This window comes from Gastrolobium bilobum, unplaced genomic scaffold, assembly GCF_033153095.1.
Source record: "Gastrolobium bilobum isolate Gb01-03AN ecotype WA unplaced genomic scaffold, APGP_CSIRO_Gbil_v1 utg8583, whole genome shotgun sequence".
Taxonomy (NCBI): Eukaryota; Viridiplantae; Streptophyta; class Magnoliopsida; order Fabales; family Fabaceae; genus Gastrolobium; species Gastrolobium bilobum.
In genome coordinates, this window is record NW_026898347.1 from 446,531 (window position 1) to 468,730 (window position 22,200).

At 32.9% G+C, this 22,200-nt stretch overlaps 1 protein-coding gene across 1 annotated transcript; it reads left to right on the forward strand.

Annotated features, from left to right (window-relative positions):
- Positions 1-11,274: 11,274 nt before the first annotated feature.
- Positions 11,275-12,986, forward strand: LOC133315152 (probable caffeine synthase MTL2). Its single transcript, XM_061516726.1, has 4 exons — positions 11,275-11,349; positions 11,504-11,908; positions 12,025-12,282; positions 12,621-12,986. Exons 1-4 carry the CDS (start codon positions 11,275-11,277, stop codon positions 12,984-12,986), a joined length of 1,104 nt encoding a protein of 367 aa, XP_061372710.1.
- The last annotated feature ends 9,214 nt before the right edge of the window (positions 12,987-22,200 follow it).

Below are 22,200 nucleotides of genomic sequence, written 5' to 3' on the forward strand. Positions count from 1 at the left end.
AACAAGGGAAAAAAGCAAAGCTACCTAACGAGAAAGCATTCCTCTTAGGAACCTGGAATGGTACTATTACTGTCTCATATGGAAAATTGAAAAAGCAAATGCATCTTTGCCACAATGCGAAAGGCATAATAGGAGAAATGTTTTGTTATTGGCGCAAATTCAGCATGTCACTATCTATTGTCAACCACTAAGCATATGCGTCTTGCTTTTAATTATATAAGTGTGGCAATTATTAGACCGTGGCAATTATGCTTTGTTTTCATTTTCTGTTGAGATATATAGTCTCACATTGATTATATGTGCAACTAATATGGACAAACTGTCATATCCGTGGCCTTGATTCAGGAATGTTGTGAGATTTCGCAAAGAGTCATGAGTATGGCCTCAACTAGTTTAACCCCGTTAAGTCTTATATAGGATGGGAACATTTGGCTGCAGAGCCAACACAAGTGGTATAGTGAATCTATTCAACGATTTGACCTCCAGGGCACTTGTTTGAAAAAAAAAAAAAAAAGTTTGTTTCCAACAGATACAAGATCACTTCATAAACCCCAGTCCAATGAATATTTAGAGGGTGTTTCGTAGAAGAAAAAATTTTAAAATAATGTTTCGTAGAAGGAAAATTTTTAAAATTATGGAAAAGTGAAATTGAGAATTCGATTTACCTATATTTGATACGAGGATTGTAAAAATTTTCTCAGAAAAGTCAAATTCCCGGAATTAATGTTTATAAAGAAAAATTATATTTTAAAATACCACCAAATGAGTGGTATTTTAAGAATCTCATGTGATATGAGAATATTTGATAATTTTTTTGGGACATAATTAACCTCATTTCACATTCTCATCAATATTTTACAATCAACTAAACATAGTATCAAGAAAATTAACTCAACATTCCTGTGAAAATTTTAGTCTATCAAATAACTTTTTGATAACATTTCCGATAAACTCATTTTTCCATCATATTCCCGAAAATAATAATTCTCCGGTAAAAAAAAAAAATTGCTCTAGCAAACACCCCAAAAAAGACTTATAAATGTTTCACTAGCAGAAGCTTTTAAATTCCATTTCATTTCATGCATTTATTTTGAGTGAAATACCCGAATTGAGTTAAACTTGTATAAGGCAACTAAACTTTTATTTTAATAAAAAATAAAAACGAACATTTGAAATGAATAGGCTGCACATATACTACAGTTTTGATTTGGTTAATTTACGAAATTTGATTCTCATTCCCCCCCCTCCTCATAAAACAAACAGAAAGAAAAATAATGGAGGCAAATTCCACTCTATCATTATCATTCTTTCTTTAATATAAGTTTTTACTAGTCTTTGAAAATAAGATAAAATAAGAAGAAAAAAAATTCATTTCTTTCTTCTTCTTTTTAACACTGAAGTTATATGTATTACAAAAAATAAAATAAAATAAAAATTGATGAGAAAATACATAAATTAAAAATTACTGAATAAGAAACAAAAAATATGAAGCTCTAATTTTTTGGTGTGTTTCTTTTGAGAAATTAGATATGAGAAGTTAAAAAGTTAATTAAAAAGTTACCAATATTAAAATAGGATGAAAAACCGTGACTTTCCTATGTTATTGGGTAACTAGCGAAAATCACTTAATAAGTTATAATTTCTGATCATATATAAGGGAGAGAAGTTATGTTAAAGTGATATTGTTTCTAAAATAATTAAATAATAATGTATTCACTCATGAATTTTATATATCATTAGTTGATGAATTCAGAGGAGCTTTGTGCGTGTATATAAGTAGGCAAGAGGTGTCGACTATCTCAGTAAAGTTTTACCTTTTTTTTTCTCAAATATATTTTTATGAATTTTCAAAATTGCGCTCACATTGTACAAAGTCACCTTTTCTTCAATAGGACTAGTTCTCCACCAATGATGATGCTATACAAAGTTTTGCTAATACGTTTTTTTTTTAATTTAATATTGTAAAAAATTAATAAAAATTTTTCCATACGCATATAATATTAAATTTATTACAAATAAGGGAATATGTTTATATTTTTGTAAACTCTTCATTATTATATTTTGAATGGGATTTTACCTTTCTTATGTGTAAATCTTCATTTATATAATTATATTACTTTATAATTTCGTAACTTCTTCATATTGTTTTGATGGGTCTTTACTATCCAACCAGACAAACTTAAGGGTGCACTTGGAAAAAATTTGAGAAAAATATTTCTGTGATATTTTTTTTTTTTTAAAGTCGCTCTTCTAAATTTCGAAAAAGTACAACATTTACCTTATTTTAGGGCTACATATAATATTGATTTGTTTTAATTATAATTTATTGTATCCATGGGATGAAAAAGAACAAAAATCTTCTCAAGAAAAATAATCATATTAAAATCATTGGTTAAACACTTCTTATGTTGTGACAATTGTGACTCAATTAGAGATAGCCACATACTTATTTAAAAAAATTATACGCAAATCAAAGAATCACAACATGAGAAAATACTTCTCATGTAACAAGAGACGTGGTTTTCCAAATGATTCATCAAATAATACATTTCCAATATTGTGTTTGTATTATAAAAAACCAATTCAACTCAAAAGCTTAAGTTATTGAGTGAAGCTACATTAATGATTTTATATATGTCTAACACGTCCCCTCACAACAAAACTCATTAGACTTAAAAGATGGATAATGCATCAGGTCCAGCCTATCTGTACTAAAACATTCCACAAACAAAATAGGGGACGGCGAGGATCGAATCAGGGACTAAGACTCTGAATCAATTTAACTTGAAAATTTAAACTGTTAGGTGAAGGCTTCTTTAATTATTTATATTATTCATTTATATTTTTCTTAACAGTAAGGATCGTACAAGTTAAATGACCCATAAATATAATGTTTTAAAACTTCAGGTTAAAATATAATATTTAACTCATTTATTATGATAGATTGCTGCTTAATCGATTAATATGGGCTTTCCCTAACTTCCCAACAAAACCTTGAGTTAGAATCTAATACTTGATTGAAATAACACACATATGGAATCGTAGAAACACAAGATTGCTAATTCGATCAAGGGACAACTTTATAGATGCTGAGATTTCATAAATAACTATGGGAGCAAAAACCAGAGAAAAAATAGTTATATCTGCATACTTTTGTGTAAAGTAGTGCTTGAGACCCAGAAAAATGGCTGCCTTCTTTGGACTGCCGTTCGAAGAACATTCATCCTTTCTGTGGAAACTACGTATTCTTTGTTTTGTATGTCTAAAAAGCTATAGCCCACAAAGTAAGGCCCATAACTCAACGTCAACGAGTTTGGTAAGAGTAAGACAGCCCAAGAGCCCGTTTGGATTTTTTTTTTCTCTTCAAAAACTATTTTTTTTTTTTCTAAAAAAAAAGAAGAACTTCTCACCTATAATGCAGATGTTTTGCCCTTTAATTTTGGGTTTTAAACTTTTAATAGAATGGAATTTAAAAGAAAGGAGTTGAGTGCAATAAATTTAGGAACCTTTTTATAGATACGTTTGGTTAATTTTGTAAAAATGTGTTTTTATAATGTGATTTTCTATTAAAAAAATTCACCAGGTATTATTTTTAAATTACGTAACAAATATTAAAATTTATTATTTGAGAAATTCATCATTTTCCTTTTTATTATTCTATGGTGGCTCTCTTATTTTGCAAATGGTATGTTCCTAATATTATGTTATTACTATTTCAGTTAATAGAAAGATTTTCATCGAGTTTACTCTCTTGATTTGTAGGCTCATTTTTTCTTTACTTATTTTTGTAATTATAGTTTTTAAATATTAATTTTGAAAATTATTTAATCAATTTAAATTAAAATACTTAATTTAATCTACATTAAAAGATTAAAAAATAATCAACACTCAAAACATATGAATGCTTAATTAATTATTATATATCTGGTTTGTGGATTAGCCCGAGTCACTGTGAACCAACCCACATCAAGCTAAACCAAATTGGGTGGGGCTGTGTTGAAAAGAATCTTTTTATTATTTTAACCTGCCCAATTTATTGGGGTGTTATATTAATTAATCCATCATACTCAAATCGTTTTAACATTAAAATAAAATAAAACTTCTGTTGGAAATAATTAAATATGAGTTGTAAAGAAGTACCACATAGACTAGACATAGACCAAGTGATGACCATATAAGTGTGAAAGACCCATAAACCTACAGCCTTAAGGTTTTGGGTTGAGATGTGGTGTCGGCCCACTTATTGTGATTTGTTATTTGGTCTATTGGTGAATGTACCATTTGCAAAGGGTTCTGAGCTCCCTCGTACCAATCCCAACAACTTCAACCTTAGCTGGAACAGTGTCCTTAAATTGAGTGGTTTCTTAAGACGATTATTATTATTATTATTTAAAATCGAGTACATGCATGGCTGATTGGCTGCTTCCCAATTCTAAAATGAAAAAAATAAAAACTAATATTGAGAACAAAAATTCTTATACAACAACAAAAAATGAAAAAAATTATTTTTGCTTTTACTGAAAAAAAAAAAACAATTTTTCTGTCACACTAAATTTCATTACAAAAAAAAAAATATTAGTGGAATTGACTTATTTTTATGTGAGGTGTGGTAAAAAAAAAAATTTATAATAAAAGCAGAAACATTAAACTCATAAAAAAATAAAAGGGGATGTGACCAAAAAATAAAGATGAATCGGAATATATACATAAAAATTTCTCATTGTTCATTACCTACCGGCATTGCCACCCTGAATTCAATGGATAACTACAAAGCTTTGCGAAAGCACATTAGTAGTTGAATGGGAAGGGAGGATCTTTTGCCCTTGCACAAACATTGAACCCTCAGTTCAGGGCAGCTGCAGCCAAAGACCTTTGGTTGGTGCTGGCTGTACTTTAATAATTTAAAGTATTGAGGGAGAGCACAACTTGCACATGAATACAACGGAAATATTTAATATGGTCCAGGACCACTGAATCTTTTGATGCATCCTCTCATATCATTAATTTTTTCTTTTTCTTTTTATCCTTATTATTTTCTTTCTTTTTCAATTTTACCCTCCTATTTATATTAAGGGACCACCTAAAAAATGGTGGTCCCGGTCTACAATAAATAATCTCGAATACAACACGGCAACTACATAGTACATATAATTGAAGTGATTGCATTGTCCTTTTGACATATAAATACAACGCAACAACTACAAAGTACATATAATTGAAGTGATTGCATTGTCCTTTTGACTTCACAAGTTGCAAAACCAAATATTCACGAATTATATCAATTTTTTTTTTTTTAAGTTATAGTAACCAACGCTGTCTTCTTCCTGTTAATCAAATCAAGAACTTTTATTCTCTCGTTATATATTGCTAGCTTTCTTATGCGTGCCGAAGTTGCCTAAAACCAAATTGATTGCGAACCCTTATTTAAAGAAGGGTTTTATAAGAGTTATGTTGTAGGAAAAGTGATTGTGTTATGTTATAGAGATTCGTTTTGCGTGCCGGAGTTTTTTTTTTTTTTTTGCTGCGAGTCCCACAAAATGTTGTGTGTGTAGAAAAATTTTTGTAGTCATGTTAAATGATAGATGATAAACCCTTTAAAGAATCACACCCATCAATTCATGAAAGGATCAAAATTTTATTAAAACAATCATACCTATGTTTTAATAAAATAAAACAAAACAATCAGTACCACCTTTGGGAGGGGTTTAAAGCCTTAATCCTGGACTCGCCCCGAATCGGATTAGTTGCGAAGCGATGAACCGATTGGAATATTTCCAAAAAAATAAAATAAAATAAAATAAAATATTTACATATTTTTTAGCAACTTTTAAATATACATTAAAAGTAATATTTAGTAAAATTTTGCCTACTTAAGCTATTGTCTAGGACTTTTAAAAATATGAAACTAATAATAATACAAAATATTAAATTATATAATTTAATATTTTGTAAACAAAAAACACACCTAATAACAAAGTCTATCCAAGCGAACAAAAAAAACAAAAGGGATAGGATATTGTGACACTCAAGTTATGTTACACCCATGTGACACCCAGTCAATCTCACCGTTAGATCCTTTATGTTGATCCAACGGTTATATTTATTTCCATCTTTGTATGGTCATGATTTCCCAAATTTAAAGTGAAAGCATTAAATATGGGAAATCATAACCATACAAAGGTAGAAATAAATATAAAATATTAAATTTGGGAAATCATGACCATACAAAGATGGAAATAAATATAACCGTTAGATCAACATAAGCGATCTAACGGTGAGATTAACTGGGTGTCACATGGGTGTAACATAATTTAGGTGTCACAATATCCTATCCCAAAACAAAATAAAAAAATATCAACATTGGCACATAAGAAACATAAATTGAAAAGAGTAAAATGAAAAGAGGAAACTTCTAATTTGATATTAAATTTATAATTTAAAATTTTTGACAACTTTAATTATTTCTATAAATTTTGTTATTGATTGAATTATATCCTGAATTTTAGCATTTTCACATATTGAGCTTATTTGGTTTTGTTAAAAATAGAAACAAAATAATCAATATTTTAAAATTTAATGACATTAATAACCGGAAAGGTTTATGTTTACAAAGTCATTAAAACTGGAAAGGTTTATGTTTACAAATTACGCTATGTACTTCGGAGAGTACACTCATTTAGGAATGTACTCCCGAAGTACATAGTGTAGTTTGTAACCAATTTTTTTTTTTAAATATAACATATCCCTTAATAATTATGCTTAAAAATATATTTTTGCCTAAATTAAAAATTATAAAGTTAATAAATCATATTCACAATTTGATGGATATCCCAGTTATAAAAGTTAGTAATTAAGTTTTTAACTTTTAAAGCTGATATTCCAATATATATATAATATATATATATATATATATATATATATATATATATATATATATATATATATAAGATAATGAAATATACACTTTTTGTGTTAAAGAATTATAATTGTTTATAATATTTATTGAAAATTTGATGATAATATATGAATATATATTTTAAAATCAGAAAAAAGTACAATATTTTTTAAAATATGTGATTTTTATTACATTTTTAAAAATTCATTTAATTTTTATTTCATTAACATAAAAAGAAAATTGAACTCTCTTCGTTAAATACAATTTTAAAATCTTCTCTTCTCATGAAAACTATATTATATACCATTAGTCACTTTTATATTTATCTTTAAACCGTTAAATCAACATGAAATCAATGGGAGAAATGTATGTAAGAGACTAAGATTTTTATTTTTATATTCGTGTAATGTGAATTGATCCTGATCCTCACGCTAACGCTTCTAAGGTAGCATGTGAACGAAACTTTTGCGTGAGACATGCTATGCACGTTATATTTATTTTATTTTTTTTGGTAAAGTACGCATGTTATATTTATTTATGGGAATGATTTGTTTACAAACTTTTTATACAAATTTTTGTAAATTACATTATGTATTTTCGGAAGTATATAGTGTAACCTAGTGTACTTTCCGAAGTATATAGTGTAATTTCAGGGGCGGACCGAGGGGGGTGCTAGGGTAGGCGCCCCCCAAAATTTGAAGATTTTTTTTTTTTTTGGTACATAGAAGAATTTTTTTAATATAAGTATAATGCAAGAAACCTCCATTTTTTTTCTCCACTAATGTGAAGTAATTTTCTCCTACCGCAGAGACTTTACAGAGCTTCTTTATATTCTCAGGTCCTATATCTATTGAAACCCCTCTAACTCTGATTGCATTTTTTCTCTCTCCAAAAAAGTTAACGAAATGAACAAAACAAAAAAAGAATGAGAAAGAGTGCAGTACCATGATTGACACTTTCTTGTCTTTTTTTGCTTTAACAAAAAATAGGTTTATTTAAGATTATATCATGTCGGGAGTATCAATGACCACCAATAAAGCTACATGGTTTCTCTTAGTTCAAATTCTTTTAGCTACGTGGTGCTTGTTTGTTGGCACAGACCTGATGGTAACAATTAGCATATGAAATTAGCATCAAATTATGGAGAAATATCTGTTTACAATTTTTTTTTTACAAATTACATTAAGTATGACCAGTCATAAACTCTTGATTAAAGTATGACGGTCAGATACAGTGTAGTTTGTAAGAGTTTCTAAACAAAAAGTTTATAAATATAACTTTTCCCTTAAATTATAGTTTAAACCTTGACTTGAAACTTACAGTTTCAACTTTTATTATGCTTAGATGTTAGCACAAATCTTTCCATCCATGAATAAAAATAAGAAGTTTGAGAGTCTTATGAAAGAATGAACTTTATTCTTTCGATCCCTCTCCTTTTCTGATAATTCGTGACAGAGAGGGAAGTGAGGGGCATAATGATTTTGGTGATTGTGCGAGAGGGAAGTGAGGGGCATAATGATTTTGGTGATTGTGCTTCTTGACAATCTGTCTCTTCTGATTTATCTTTGACTTTTTTTCTCTTGTTGGGCTAACAGTGAGTAAATAGAAAAAGAGGTTAAGAAATGAGAGGGGTCTGTTTTGAATTATCTATTTAGATTATAGTAATTAGTACATATTTTTTGTGAAATCTAAATCGTTGCTCTCTTCTCTTTTTCTTTGCATAAAAAATGTTCATTTTAGGGGTTGAAAATGTATAGTTTTTTCAAATTGATAGTAGATTTTACTGTGACATCTTGCACCTCTCTCTTTGTCTCCTTCTTTCTCTCTATAACAAGTTAAAATAGGTATTTATGAGTTATGTTTTCTGGATTGGTGTTTCGGCCTCCCACATATTGTGGTTGAAGAGAGGAACAAATATTTAATTTTTCGTATTTTGACATCTCATATATTATGTTTGAAGAGAGAAACAAATATTTAATTTTTAGCCCCCCACAGGAAAAATTCCTGGGTCCGCCACTGTGTAATTTGTAATAGTTTGTAAACAAAAAAATTTATAAATATAATATTTCTTTTTATTTATTTAAAAAAGTATAGGGATCGACTCCACGTTCCATATTTTTTATGGGTGTCCAATTTCTCCTTGTTCTGTATAAGAGATTTTATACATCAATCAATTATAATTATATCTTACCATTAACATATAGTTGTGATATTAAAGTTTTTTTTTTCTATTTACGCCAAGCCAGTCGACAACCTTACGAGGAGAAAGAAAAAATAGCTTTTAAAATTACAATTATACTTTAGTGGTAAGACATAATTATAATTAGTTGCTGAAAAAAAACCTATTCTCCCATAAAAGGAGAATTACATTTCACATTTTTTTTTATAGTGAAAGGATATTGTAACAATCAATTAATGTTACTACCAATCAATTTCATCGTTAGATCGATTATGTTGATCAACAATTATATTTATTTTCATCTTTGTATGATTATGATTCTCCATATGTAATATTTTATATTTATTTTCACCTTTGTATGATTATTTTTTCTCATATATAATGCTTTCACAGTAAATATGAGGAATCAGAATCATACAAAGATAGAGATAAATATAACCGGTAGATCAACATAATCAATCTAACGGTAAAATTAATTGATAATAACATTAATAATAACACTAATTAATTGTTACAATATCCTACCTTTTTTTTATACGCTAAACGTTAACAATTTGTGAGTTGGCGAAAGTCTTAACAATTTTGATTTTGATATGCATTTTTGGTTGGCGGAGTTGGTGAGTTAGAGCCGTAATCAACTTTTCAGTTTTGAGCCAACCAGCAACCAGGATTGATTAGTTTCTTCAATATAGAATTCTTGAACACCCTCTGTAGTTTCTTTGTTGAGACTAGACAGTCAAATTGGTCCAGAAAGTAACGAGGTGTTATTCTGGATTTCTCTGGTAGTAATATTTTTATGTAAAGAAATTATTAATTTATATTAGAAAACTATTTTATTAGTTAATGTTAAATAAGTAACTCAATAGCTTTTTTTTTTTGGTGGACAACACAATAGCTTTAACCTGAACTAGTGGTTTCAAATCATCATTTTTTTACAATGATTTATAATTATTTTTTATCTGAATAATTAAAATTGATTTAGAAGAATAATGTATTATTTAGGTTATTAATTTATAAACAATTTTCAAACATCAGAATGAAACTTATCTAAAAAATTAGGGTTCAAGGAATGCATTTTAACCATAAAGTTAATCATCAGATTTTTTTTTTAAGTGGATCATTGTAAAAACAAACAATAGAACTAAAATTATGTTATGTTAATTGGTTAATAATTAAAAAAATATATATATACTAAAATGTTATTTGCTCTCAACTATTCTCAATTTCTCTTCTTCCTCATTCAATTTCTCATCGCTGTATTCTCGCCTCCCTCTATCAATTAAATTTTTTCACAATTATTCTCTCTTTTTCTTGCCCTCTCTAATTCTTTTCGCAATCCCATTGTCTCTCAATTTAATTATAGTTTTTAACATTATAATTGATGTAATACACGTCCAATGATAAAAATGAAATATTACTCTAAACACCTAATTATCTCCCAATAAAGCTACTAAATACAGGGCGGCTGCATTATATTTTTCTTGACTTGCTATAGGAATAAATGCCAGAGATCTTTCCACCACACAGAACACATAAACATCTTTTAATTGTATTTCTAAGGACTGTTTAGAATACTCTGGCTTTGTAAAATCTGTTATATTGCTGTAAAAATGTACGTGTTAATAGTGAGAAAGTTATTGTGATAACTGATAAGTGTTCGAAATATTGTTTGGTAACAAAATGATATTTTTTTATGAAATTCATTTTAATTATGAAATTATAAATGGATATTCTGAAGCTAAATAGAGATAAAATAAATTAACAAGGAAGCATTAATAATGGTAAAATATAATTAAAAGAAGTTAAAGATTCTGCAATGTTTATATTGTTGATAATCATGTTTCCAAAAAAATATTATTGTTGATAATCACAATAACAGTTTAATTTGAATATCATTTATATATTTTAAAAAGCTTGGAAAGAAATAATTATATAACAAAAACGCGTGATTTGTTGGTCATGTAATATATGTCAGCGATAAATTATACTTTTTTATTTTATTTTTCATTTAGCCATCCAAATAATGTTAATACGTCATTGGTAGGTGAAGTTTTTGCTTAGACCTCTCGTAGTCCCGCTTCTTATATAAAGGATCGCACGCCTCAAGCTCATATAACAGGCAAGGTGTGCTACGTGCTCATAATCTTTTTTTTTGGCTCAATTGCTTCATCAATAGACTTTTAATTTGACCTTGTCAGCAATGGCTATTGAGCAAGTCCTTCACATGAATGGTGGTGATGGAGAAGCAAGCTACGCAAACAACTCCTCATTTCAAGTACTCTTATCATGCCCAAATCAATTTAACTATCTTTCTTTTTATTTTATTTTTGGTCTTTGATATATAGAATTTACATACATGCATGTTATTCCAAAAGGTTTTGATATTGTTAATTTCTATGATATTGACTGAGATTCTCCTTGACATGCAGAGAAAGGTGATGTTCATCACGCAACATATACTTGAAGATAGTATAATGAGGCTGTACTGCGCAACTTTACCAAACTGTTTGAAAGTGGCAGACTTAGGTTGCTCATCAGGTCCAAATGCACTTCTGGTTGCATCTAACATCATCAACACTGTTGATGCAGTGAGTCAAACCTTGAATCGTGAGCCACCCATGTTTCAATTTTTTCTCAATGACCTATTTGGAAACGATTTCAACACCACCTTTAAGTCACTCCCCTATTTTTATACAAAACTGGAAGAAGAGAAGGGTCACAAGTTTGGTCCATGTTTCTTTAGTGGAACACCAGGGTCATTTTATGGCAGGCTCTTTCCCAACGATTCCATTCACTTCTTTCATTCCTCCTATAGTCTGCATTGGCTTTCTAAGGTACAATATTTATTGAACTTAATATTTCTTTAACCAAAATATAAAATAGCATACTCACAAAGTCAACATATAACAGCTTTGGTATATATTAATTTTCCTTTCTATTTTGGCAACAGACTCCAGAGGAGTTGACACATGCTGCAGAACCACTGAACAGAGGAGCAATTTACCTTACAAGGACAAGCCCTCCAGCTGTGCACAAAGCATACTTTGCTCAGTTTCAAAATGACTTCAAATTCTTTTTGAGGTCACGTTCGAGTGAACTGCTTCCTGGTGGTGCTATGGTCCTAACCTTTATTGGTAGAGATGAAAATAATGAACTAATAAATGCTTGGGTGGTTATTGGTATGGCACTCAATGACATGGCTGCAGAGGTACACTTTCATTTTTAATATCCCCACTATATATATATATATATATATATATAGGAGGTAGGATTATTTGACACCGGTGTCAAATTTGAAGTTTGACACCTCATCTGAGAGTCGTTTGATAAAAAAAGATCAACGACTCTGATTTGTACGCATGTGACACCATTGATCTTTTTTGATCTAACGGCTCTCAGATGAGGTGTCAAACTTCAAATTTGACACCGGTGTCAAATGATCCTACCTCTCTCTCTATATATATATATATATTTATGAATTTGTAGCTTGGCTTTGTTAATGAACTATCAAAATTAAATGGTGAATATATGAATTATATGGTGCAGAATTTGATGGAGCAGACAAAATTGGACTCGTTTAACATTCCATCATACTGTCCTACGCCTGAGGAGATTAGACAAATAATTCAAGAAGAAGGATCTTTTGATATTCAAAGGTTGGAGACAATAAGAACGGATTGGATCAAGAACATTAATGTGAGTGATGATGACTCACTTATTGATGAAGAAACGAGAGCTGAGGCAGTAGCAAAGTACATAAGAGCTGTTGCAGAACCAATTTTGAAGTCAGAGTTTGGGGAAGCAATCATGGATGAGCTATTCCGCAGGTTCAAAAACAAGATTCTCCAACTCTATGGGGTTGAGAAATTGGAGCTCGCTAATCTAGTCATGCACATCACAAAAACTACTTGAAAGCCTTCATGAAAGAGTACCTTATAAAAACATAGAACATTGGAGGCAATAAATTACCGTTTAAATGTGTTGTAAACAATTATAGTGAGTTTGATGTATTTATGAAAATTCAAATTTGGAATTATTGTTGTAACATTTAAATTTTACACTTTATTTTTGGTTTCTTTTTAAAACATTTCCTTTAAATATGGGTGTGCATGACAACCATTCTGTTCTCTGATACTATTTCTGAAAATAAATAATTTTTTTCTATTTTTGTGCCTTTGAACAATTTATGAGGAAAAAAATATGTACGGTAATATGTTCTATTTTTATTCCGAGAATGAAAATAACGTTTGATAATACAACAAATAATAGAATAAAAAATTCTTATTAAGCATAAAATTCTTTCATATCATCATTTTCTTTTTCATATGGTGTGGCGCTGGTGGTAGTAGTGTGATGGTCGCAGTGGCATCGGTTACGAATGTGGTTGCGATGGTGTTGGTAATAACGGTGATAGTAGTGGTGGTTGTGGTGACGATAGTTGCTACGATGATGGTGGTGGTGGTGGTGGCGGCAGAAGTGGTATTGGTGGGAATTGTGGTGGTGATGGTGGCAGTGATGGTGGCGGTGGCAGTGGTTGTACAACGACTGTGATGGTGGCGATGGTTGTGTCATGATGGTAGTAGTGGTGGTGATGATGGTCGTAGTGAGAGTGATTGAGTGAGACAAATATTTCTCATTTTGCACCCGAGAACCAAAAAGAAAAGTAAAAAAAAATTAATTCTTTTTCTATTCCCCAGCACAGAAATTGAATTGGTTCATTCTTGTGATATAAAAAATAAATCAATTTTGTCAAACACTATTTTATCCTTTTCTATTTCCGAAAATAAAAATTATAAAAAAATTGATTCCGAAAAGGTTATTATTTATCCCCTTAATCAGTAGCTAAGGATTAGATAAGTGAAATATTCTTCTTCCATTAACCTATTACTCCATGTAAACAGAAAATAAGTGAACTCATGGTATTATATTTGAAATTGTTATTGGACATTTATGTTACATGTAATGATTTAAAAACACGTTTTCTTTGCTTACCAAAATACAAAACAATTTTTATTTTATTTTTAGAAATATTTCAATCAGTTCATTGCTTCGCAACTAATCCGATTTGGGGCAGATTAAGGATTAAGACTTTAAACCCCTCCCAAAGGTGGTATTAAGGAGATTCGAACAAATGCTCTTACCCCACCTGCTTAACTATCATGCGCCAACTGAACTACCACCATTGGTACAAAACACGTTTTCTTTTTGTGAACAAAAACACTTTATTGTAATTATTGATGTAAAAATTATTGTAATTATTGATTGCATTTAACGTGTACTTAAGGTTGTTGATGTAAATTATTGTAATTATTTACCGATCAGTTTGGATATTAATAAAAAAAATTGAAAATTGAAATTAAATATATAAATTAAAATTAATGAAAAATAAATAAATAAGAAATTGATAAAAAAAAATAAAACAACAAAAAGGAGAGGTCCTTCTCAAATGTAAAGCCACGTGTTAAATGGAATAAAAAATTACATTGAGATATTATCTCACTTTCAATAATAAATATTTTTTGTTATTACATAGAAATAGATTCTTAAAATTATAGAGAGAGAGGAATAGAAATGAATTTTTTTTTTTTAAATATTCCAATTCATTCATTGCTTCGCAACTAATCTGATTCGAAGCGGGTCCAAGATTAAGACTTTAAACCCCTCCCAAAGATGGAATTGAGGAGATTCAAATACATACTCTCACCCCCACCTGCTTAGCTCTCATGCGCCAACTGAGCTACCACTATTTGGTTGAGTTACATTTTTAATATTAGGCGTAAATTCTATTTATATCTAGTCACTCTAATTTATTACATACATCAGTACGTATATAAACTTTGATACTAACCACTTTACCCTTGTTGACTACGTAACAACGAAACTTTAAAAATCTTGAAGTGTTGTGTCTGACATTTCTGATACTCTGACAAGCTTTGAAAAAATTGATCGATGTTTTACCAAACTGATATAATAAAAATTAAAAAATGGATACTGAATAAATCTTACTAGAGTGTATAAGATATTTTTAATTTGAAAATATAATAGTGATTTTTTTGGTAATTATAATAATAAATATTTACATCTTATGTTTCTTTGCAAAATTGAATCAATCGATGAGTATTATAAGTTTAATTTTAATTTTTTGCTAAACTATTGAATCTTAAATATAATATACACTATATAAATTAAAAATATTATTTAATATCAAAATGTGTCCTAACGTGTTAAAATCTAAAAAAAATTAGAATTAAAGTATCAGAGTGTCGTGTCGTGTCGTGATCTGTGTTCTATGTCAGTGTTGGTGCAACATAGCTTGTTGACATTGAGTTGTTTTAGATAATACAAAATTTGCAAAATTTAGTCATAATTTATTGAAATTCAAATATGATTGTTGCATTAAATAAAATAATTATAATCACACTTGACTAAATAATAATGTAAATACATTTTTTCCCTAATAGAAAAACAAAAATTACAACAGAAACTACATCAGCTAAGGGTGTGCATGACAACCATTCTGTTCCCTAGTACTGTTTCTGAAAAGAAACAATTCTTTTCTATTTGTGTGCCTTGGAACAGTTTCTGAGAAAAAAAATGTGTTTGATAACATGTTCTTTTTTTATTCTGAGAATGAGAATTGCGTTTGATAATATAACAAATAATATAATAAAATATAATTCCTATTAAGCATAATTTTTTTTCATATTACACTTTCTTTTCCATATGGTGTGGTGGTAGCAGCAGTAGTGGCGGCGTGGTGTTGGCGGCGGCGGTAGTGGTGTTGGCGGCGGCGGCGGTAGTGGGGGTGGTAATGACATGGTGGTGGTGGAGACAACACTGACTGCGACGACGACGGAGGTAGTTGGTGGCAGTGACGGTGGTAATGGTGGTGGTGGTGACGGCAGTGACTACGATGGTGGTGGCGGTTGTTGTTGGTGTGGCGGTGGCATGGTGGTAGTGGTGACGGCAGTGGCTGCGACGATGGTGGTGTCGACGGCGGTGGTGGTGGTAATGACATGGTGGTGATGGAGACAGCAATTACTGCTACGACGATGGTGGTAGTTGGTGGCGGTGGTAATGGTGGTGGCGGTGCCGATGATATAATGGTGGTGGTTACGACAGTGGCTGTGGTGGTGGTGGTGGTGGCTGCGACGATAGTAGTGATAGTTGGTGGCGGCGGCGGCGGTAACGGTAGTGACTACGACGATGGTAGTGGTGGTTGGTGGCGGTGGCATGGTGGTGATGGTGACGCTGTGGCTGCAGCAATAGTGGTGGTGACAGTGGCAATAGTGGTGGCGATGGTGGTGGCTGCGACGACGATGGTGGTGATGGTTGGAGGCAGCGGTGACAGGGTGGTGGTAGTGGTGGCGATGGTGGTTATGGTGGTGTGGCGATGGGTGGAGGTGGTGGTGATGGTGGCAGTGGAATCGTGGTGGTGGTGACAACAACATTGGTGGTACAACGACAACGACGACATTGGTAGTGGTGGTCGTCTCGAGATAATGGTGATGGTAGAGAGTAATTGAGATAGACAAATGTTTCTCATTATGTGTCCGGGAACAAAAAAACAGAATTTTTTTATTCTTTTTTCTATTCCCGGTACAAAAATTAAATCGGTTCATCTCTGGAACAAAAAAATAAACTGATTTTACCAAACAAGTTTTCTATTCATTTTTGTTCTCGGAAACAGAAATTAAAAAATAATTGATTCCGGAAAGGTTGTCATGCACATCCTAATAATAAGTGCCTAACTCCATGTGGGGGAAAGTGGTAAAATTAGAAGCAAGCGTCTTGTGGGTGTCTAGGGGTAAGTTGGATAGTGAATCTGCACACATGTTAGCCTTTCTATAGATAAGTTCTAGATGCATCTGCCAATCTTATATGTCATCTAAAAGAATAAAAAAAAATTCATTTGAAATATCATGTGTCCTTTTGTTTATTTTATTTATATTTTAATTTTTTAGCTTTAATTAAATGATATAATTAAGTATATATGGTTTTAAAAAAAATAAATAGTAATTATAAAAAAATTATTACTGTTTAGAAAATTAAAAAGAGTAACTTCTGAATAATTTTTTTAAAATTATATTACAGATTTTTTTTCAAATCAAATTCAAACACATCCATATTAAATAGAAATAAATTCTCTTGTCTAATATGAAATCATGTGAAAGAATCTCAAAAAAATTTATTTTATACAACCATATAACTTGCTGTAATAAGCAAACAATTTTTGTGTGTGTGTGTTTGTGTGTTGGGGGGACATCACTAATTTGGAATTTGTTTAAATTGATGACATTGAAAGCACCTGATAGTACAGCATTATCTAGAATAATATTTAACCTATTAAACAATAATTTTCCAGAAATCGAATATTTGGATGATGTATAATCGCATTTTATATTGTTAAAATTCCAAATTATAATAAAAAAAATTTTTATTAATAACAAGGCGATCGTTAGAGACAAACTTTCTATTAGAGAATCAAATCAGAAGGTGGAGAAAGAAGTTATTCTGTAGTAGGTAGTAGAAGTTCTTAATTTATAAGAATCGTAGGTAGTGCTAATCTTTATTTAAAAAAATCAGCTGAAAATTTGGCTTACGAAGCTCGACTCAACATCCAACGCATGGCCACTGACCAACCTATATATTTGCTGTATGACGGTAAAATATATTTTTTAATAAGAAAAATCATGTTATCAATTTTTTCTAAGGGTGCGCATGACAACCTTCTCGGAATCAATTTTTTTTTTTAATTTATTATCCCAGAACAGAAATGGATAGGAAACTCGTTTGGTAAAACCGGTTTATTTTTTTGTTCCCGGGATGAACTGGATTAATTTTTGTGCTTGGGAACAGAAAAAAGAATCAGAAAATTTCTGTTTTTTTGTTCCCGGGCACAAAATGAGAAACACTTATCTCTCTTAATCATTCTTCATCTCTACCACCACCACCATCATCCCAACACGACCATCGCCACCATTGTCGCCGTCGTCGTACCACTAATGCTTTCGTGACCACCATCACCACCATGATGCCACCGCCACCATCACCACCACCTCCACCCCATCACTACCACCATGCCACCATCACCACCACTACAACTACCACCACTTCAACCACCACCACCACCACCACCATCACCACACCCGCCATCAACCACCACCACCACCATCGCAATCACTGCCGCCACCATCGCCATCGCCATCACCACGCCACTGCCACCACCATCATTGCCACCACTACCTCCACCACAACACCACCGCTACCATCATCACCACTGTCACCAACCACCACTATCATTGCTGCAGCCGCCGCCGCCACCAACCACCACCACCATCGCCACCATTACACCACCCCCGCCACCATCGCCACCACCATCGCTTTCGCAGCCACTGCCACCACCACTTCCATGATGTCATCACAACCACCACCACCATGTCATCGCTACCATTGTCGCCGCCACCAATGCCACCAACCACCATCCCCACCACCATTGTCACAGCCACTGTCGTCACCTCCACCACCACAATAACACCACCGCTACCATCACCACAATTGTCACCAACCACTACTATCATTGTTGCAGCCACTACCGACACCGCCTCCGCCGCCACCACCATCGTCACAGCCACTATCGTCACCACCACCACCATCGTCACCATTACACCACCCCCGCCACCACCACCTCCACCGCCGCAGTCACTGTCACCACCACCATCTCCATGATGTCATCACAACCACCACCACCACCACCCTCACCCTGTCACCGCTACCATTATCGCTGCCACCAACCTCCATCCCCACCACCATTGTCGCAGCCACTGCCGTCACCTCCACCACCACCACTGTCGCCGCCACCATTACCACCGCCATCGCTGCAGCCACTGTAATCACAACCACCACCACTATAATCACCACGTCACTGCCACCACCATCGCTGTACCGCCGCCGCCACCACCACCACCACCATGCCACCCTGCGCCGCCACCACAACCACACCATATGGAAAGGAAAGTGATGATCCGAAATTTTTTTATATTTAATAGGAATTATTTTTTTATTATTTGTTGTGTTATCATACGCAATTCTCATTCTCAGAATAAAAATATAACATGTTATCAAACATTTTTTTCTCAGAAACTGTTCCAAGAAACAGAAATAGAAAAGAAACAATTCTTTTCAGAAACAGTGCTAGGGAATAGAATGATTGTCATTCACACCCTAAAACACAAATAGACTACCTAACTAAATAACACAACACCACAACTAATCCAGGTAAATTTATTACAATCATAGATTTGATTTATTTATTTTTTTCATTCTTCTTTTTCTTTGGCAAATATCGTGGAGGTTAATATTGAGTAGGGGTGTTAACGGGTTAAGCTAGGCTGGTCTTTGATCTTAAAATGTTAAGTTTGTATTTAGATGTGTTTGTCTGATGATGTGCGTCTAGCATATGATGCTTTCTAACTTAAAAGAAGCAAGGAATTAATCATAAATGTGTGAAAATAAGTCATAAATACAAGAAATATTGATTATTCCTTCTCAATCATTCTCTCACTCAATTTATGTGTTTTAATAGCAGAAAACGACACAAAAGGAAGCAAAAGAGAGAAGTCAGATTTTCCAGTTGGCGCACGGTGCTCGGGACCTTGCGCACGGTGCGCCATTTTATGCAATTTGTCCCTGTATCCTGGCGCACGGTGCACGGGAGGTGGCGCACGGTGTGCGGGACCTGGCACATGGTGCGTCGTTGACAGCTTCAGCTCTGTTTTCTCATGCATGGTGCGCCAGACTTGGCGCACGGTGCGTGGGCGATATAAATTTTATTCCAAATTAATGCAAATTACACTAAAAAGGGCCCAATTGAAGGGCAAGTGAGATTAGGTTTTCCTAAAACCTAATAAAAGGGTCAGAAACACATGGAGGAGGAACTTTTGGACAACAAGGAAGAGAAAACAACAAAGAGAGGGAGAATTCTTGGGAGCATCTTGGAGTTTCAAAGATTCGAATGATCAAGACGGAAGATCTTCATCTTCCTTTTCTCTTTTAGGTTCTGAATGTTATTTTCTTTTATGATTATTTTGTCAGTCATGAATATGTCTGGCTAGTTTCATAATTGTGGTAAGGGTCACAACCCTTGATGTGAACCCCTTGTAGTCTGGTTGAATTTTACGTTTATCTATTTTAATTGAATTTATCTTTCCTTGTTCTTCATGCTATAATTCTTTTGGAACTGATCAATCTATTAGGATTGCGAGGGTTAGGGTTTGCAATAGGGATATTGGAATTCTAATTCCTGACAAAGGATAAGATAACGACGGTTCATGCATGCACTAGAGATAGGCTACATGAACTGCAAACGTTAAAGATTCATTGATTCTAATGTTTAACTTGAAAAAGGATTTCTAAGGGATTAGGATTCTAATAGAGTTAATAAGGTTTACGTCACTAAGGATTTGGGGCTTAACTAATCATATAAAAGATGATGAATCGTTTGATCAATTGAATAAGTAAACGTAAATGTAATCCAAGTTGCAAGGTGGGAGGTGTTTGTTTCTCTTTACCGCAATATTCTCTCAAATATTACTCAACCTTTATTTCGTTCTTGAATTTCTTTAAGAACTTTTGAATCATTTACATTTTCTTGAATTGTTCTCATATTTCACAAACCATAATTGTTCTTAAACCATTTTTATTAATCCAACAAGAGAGGAATAGTTATAATAACTTTGGTGCCTCAATCCTCGCGGTGACGATACTCCACTTTCCCTATTATTACTTGGAACGATCGGTGCACTTGCCGATTATTCGCAACAAGTTTTTGGCGCCGTTGCCGGGGATTGACTACGCCAAGTTCATTTATAACTTTTGATTTTCTTGATTGGATTTTGTGTTACTAATCTGTTTGCTTTAGTTTATGCGTGGTACAGTTGATCCTGAAACTTTAATCTACGATCCAGAGATAGAAAGGACTGCAAAAAGATTAAGACAACTCACCAAGCAGAAGAGGCAAGCAGAGACTTCTACTTCACGTTTTGAAGCAGAAAATTCTACTCCACAATTTGAAGTAGAAACAGAGATGGTAGCTCAAGATCCACCGGCAGAGGAGTTGATGGAGTCAGTTTTGGCCCCAAAATTCACAAGGCCAAACTCGAGCATTGTCAAGCCACCAATTAATGCCAATAACTATAACATCCAGCCAGCACTAATCACGTTGGTGGAGAAAACTCAGTTTGGTAGGGAAGACTATGAAGATCCTCACGACTTCATAGACAGATTTTTAAGAATCTGTGATACAACTAAGCACAACGGAGTGACAGATGATGCGATCAGACTCCGATTATTCCCGTTTTCTTCGACCAGGGGAGCTCTCAAATGGTTAAATCGACAGGCTCCTAACAGTATCCGCACATGTGACGAGTTAGCAGCCAAATTCTATGCTGAGCACTTTTCCATGGAAAAGTACAATAAGTTGGTGAATGAGATCACCAACTTTACCCAACAGCCAGGAGAGACCTTACGTGCAACCTGGACTCAATACCAGGAGTTGATCAGAAAGTGTCCACAATATGACTTGCCAGAGACAAAGAAGGTCACAGTCTTCTATAATGGGATGACACCAGATTCCAAAATGATTGTCAATGGTGCAGCTGGTGGGACTATAGGAAAGAAGACAGCAACTGAAACCTTAGAGTTGATTGATTTTATGGCAAGGAATGAGAATGCCTCTACTGCAGTTCAACCAGTTCAACCAAAGAAGAGACTTTTACAACTGGGGAATAATGATGCATCACTGGCTGAGCAAAAGGTGATTTCTCAACAGTTAGCCAGTATGAACGCCAAGCTAGATAAAATGCAGATCTCATCTAAAGTTAATGTATTCAACTGTGAGTACTGCAAAGAGCCGTATGATACTAATGAGTGCCCTACACTCAATGGAGCTAAAGCGTTCCAGGTCAATGGCGTTTGGTATGATCCAAGACCACCACATAATACCCAAAGTTTCCAGAGGAATCAGAATGGCGGCCAAGGGAGCAACTTTCAGAGGAGAAATCAAGGGGGAGGCTTGGATTATAAATCCAACTATTACCTGTAACCTCTTCCTCTTCCACATAAAGAG

What these genes read in the sequence shown, in the direction of transcription:
- LOC133315152 (XM_061516726.1), top strand. Translation starts at nt 11,275, where the DNA reads ATGGCTATTGAGCAAGTCCTTCACATGAATGGTGGTGATGGAGAAGCA. An exon ending in CAAACAACTCCTCATTTCAA is followed by an intron (nt 11,350 to 11,503) that starts GTACTCTTATCA and finishes CTTGACATGCAG; the next exon opens with AGAAAGGTGATGTTCATCAC. An exon ending in TCAATGACATGGCTGCAGAG is followed by an intron (nt 12,283 to 12,620) that starts GTACACTTTCAT and finishes TATATGGTGCAG; the next exon opens with AATTTGATGGAGCAGACAAA.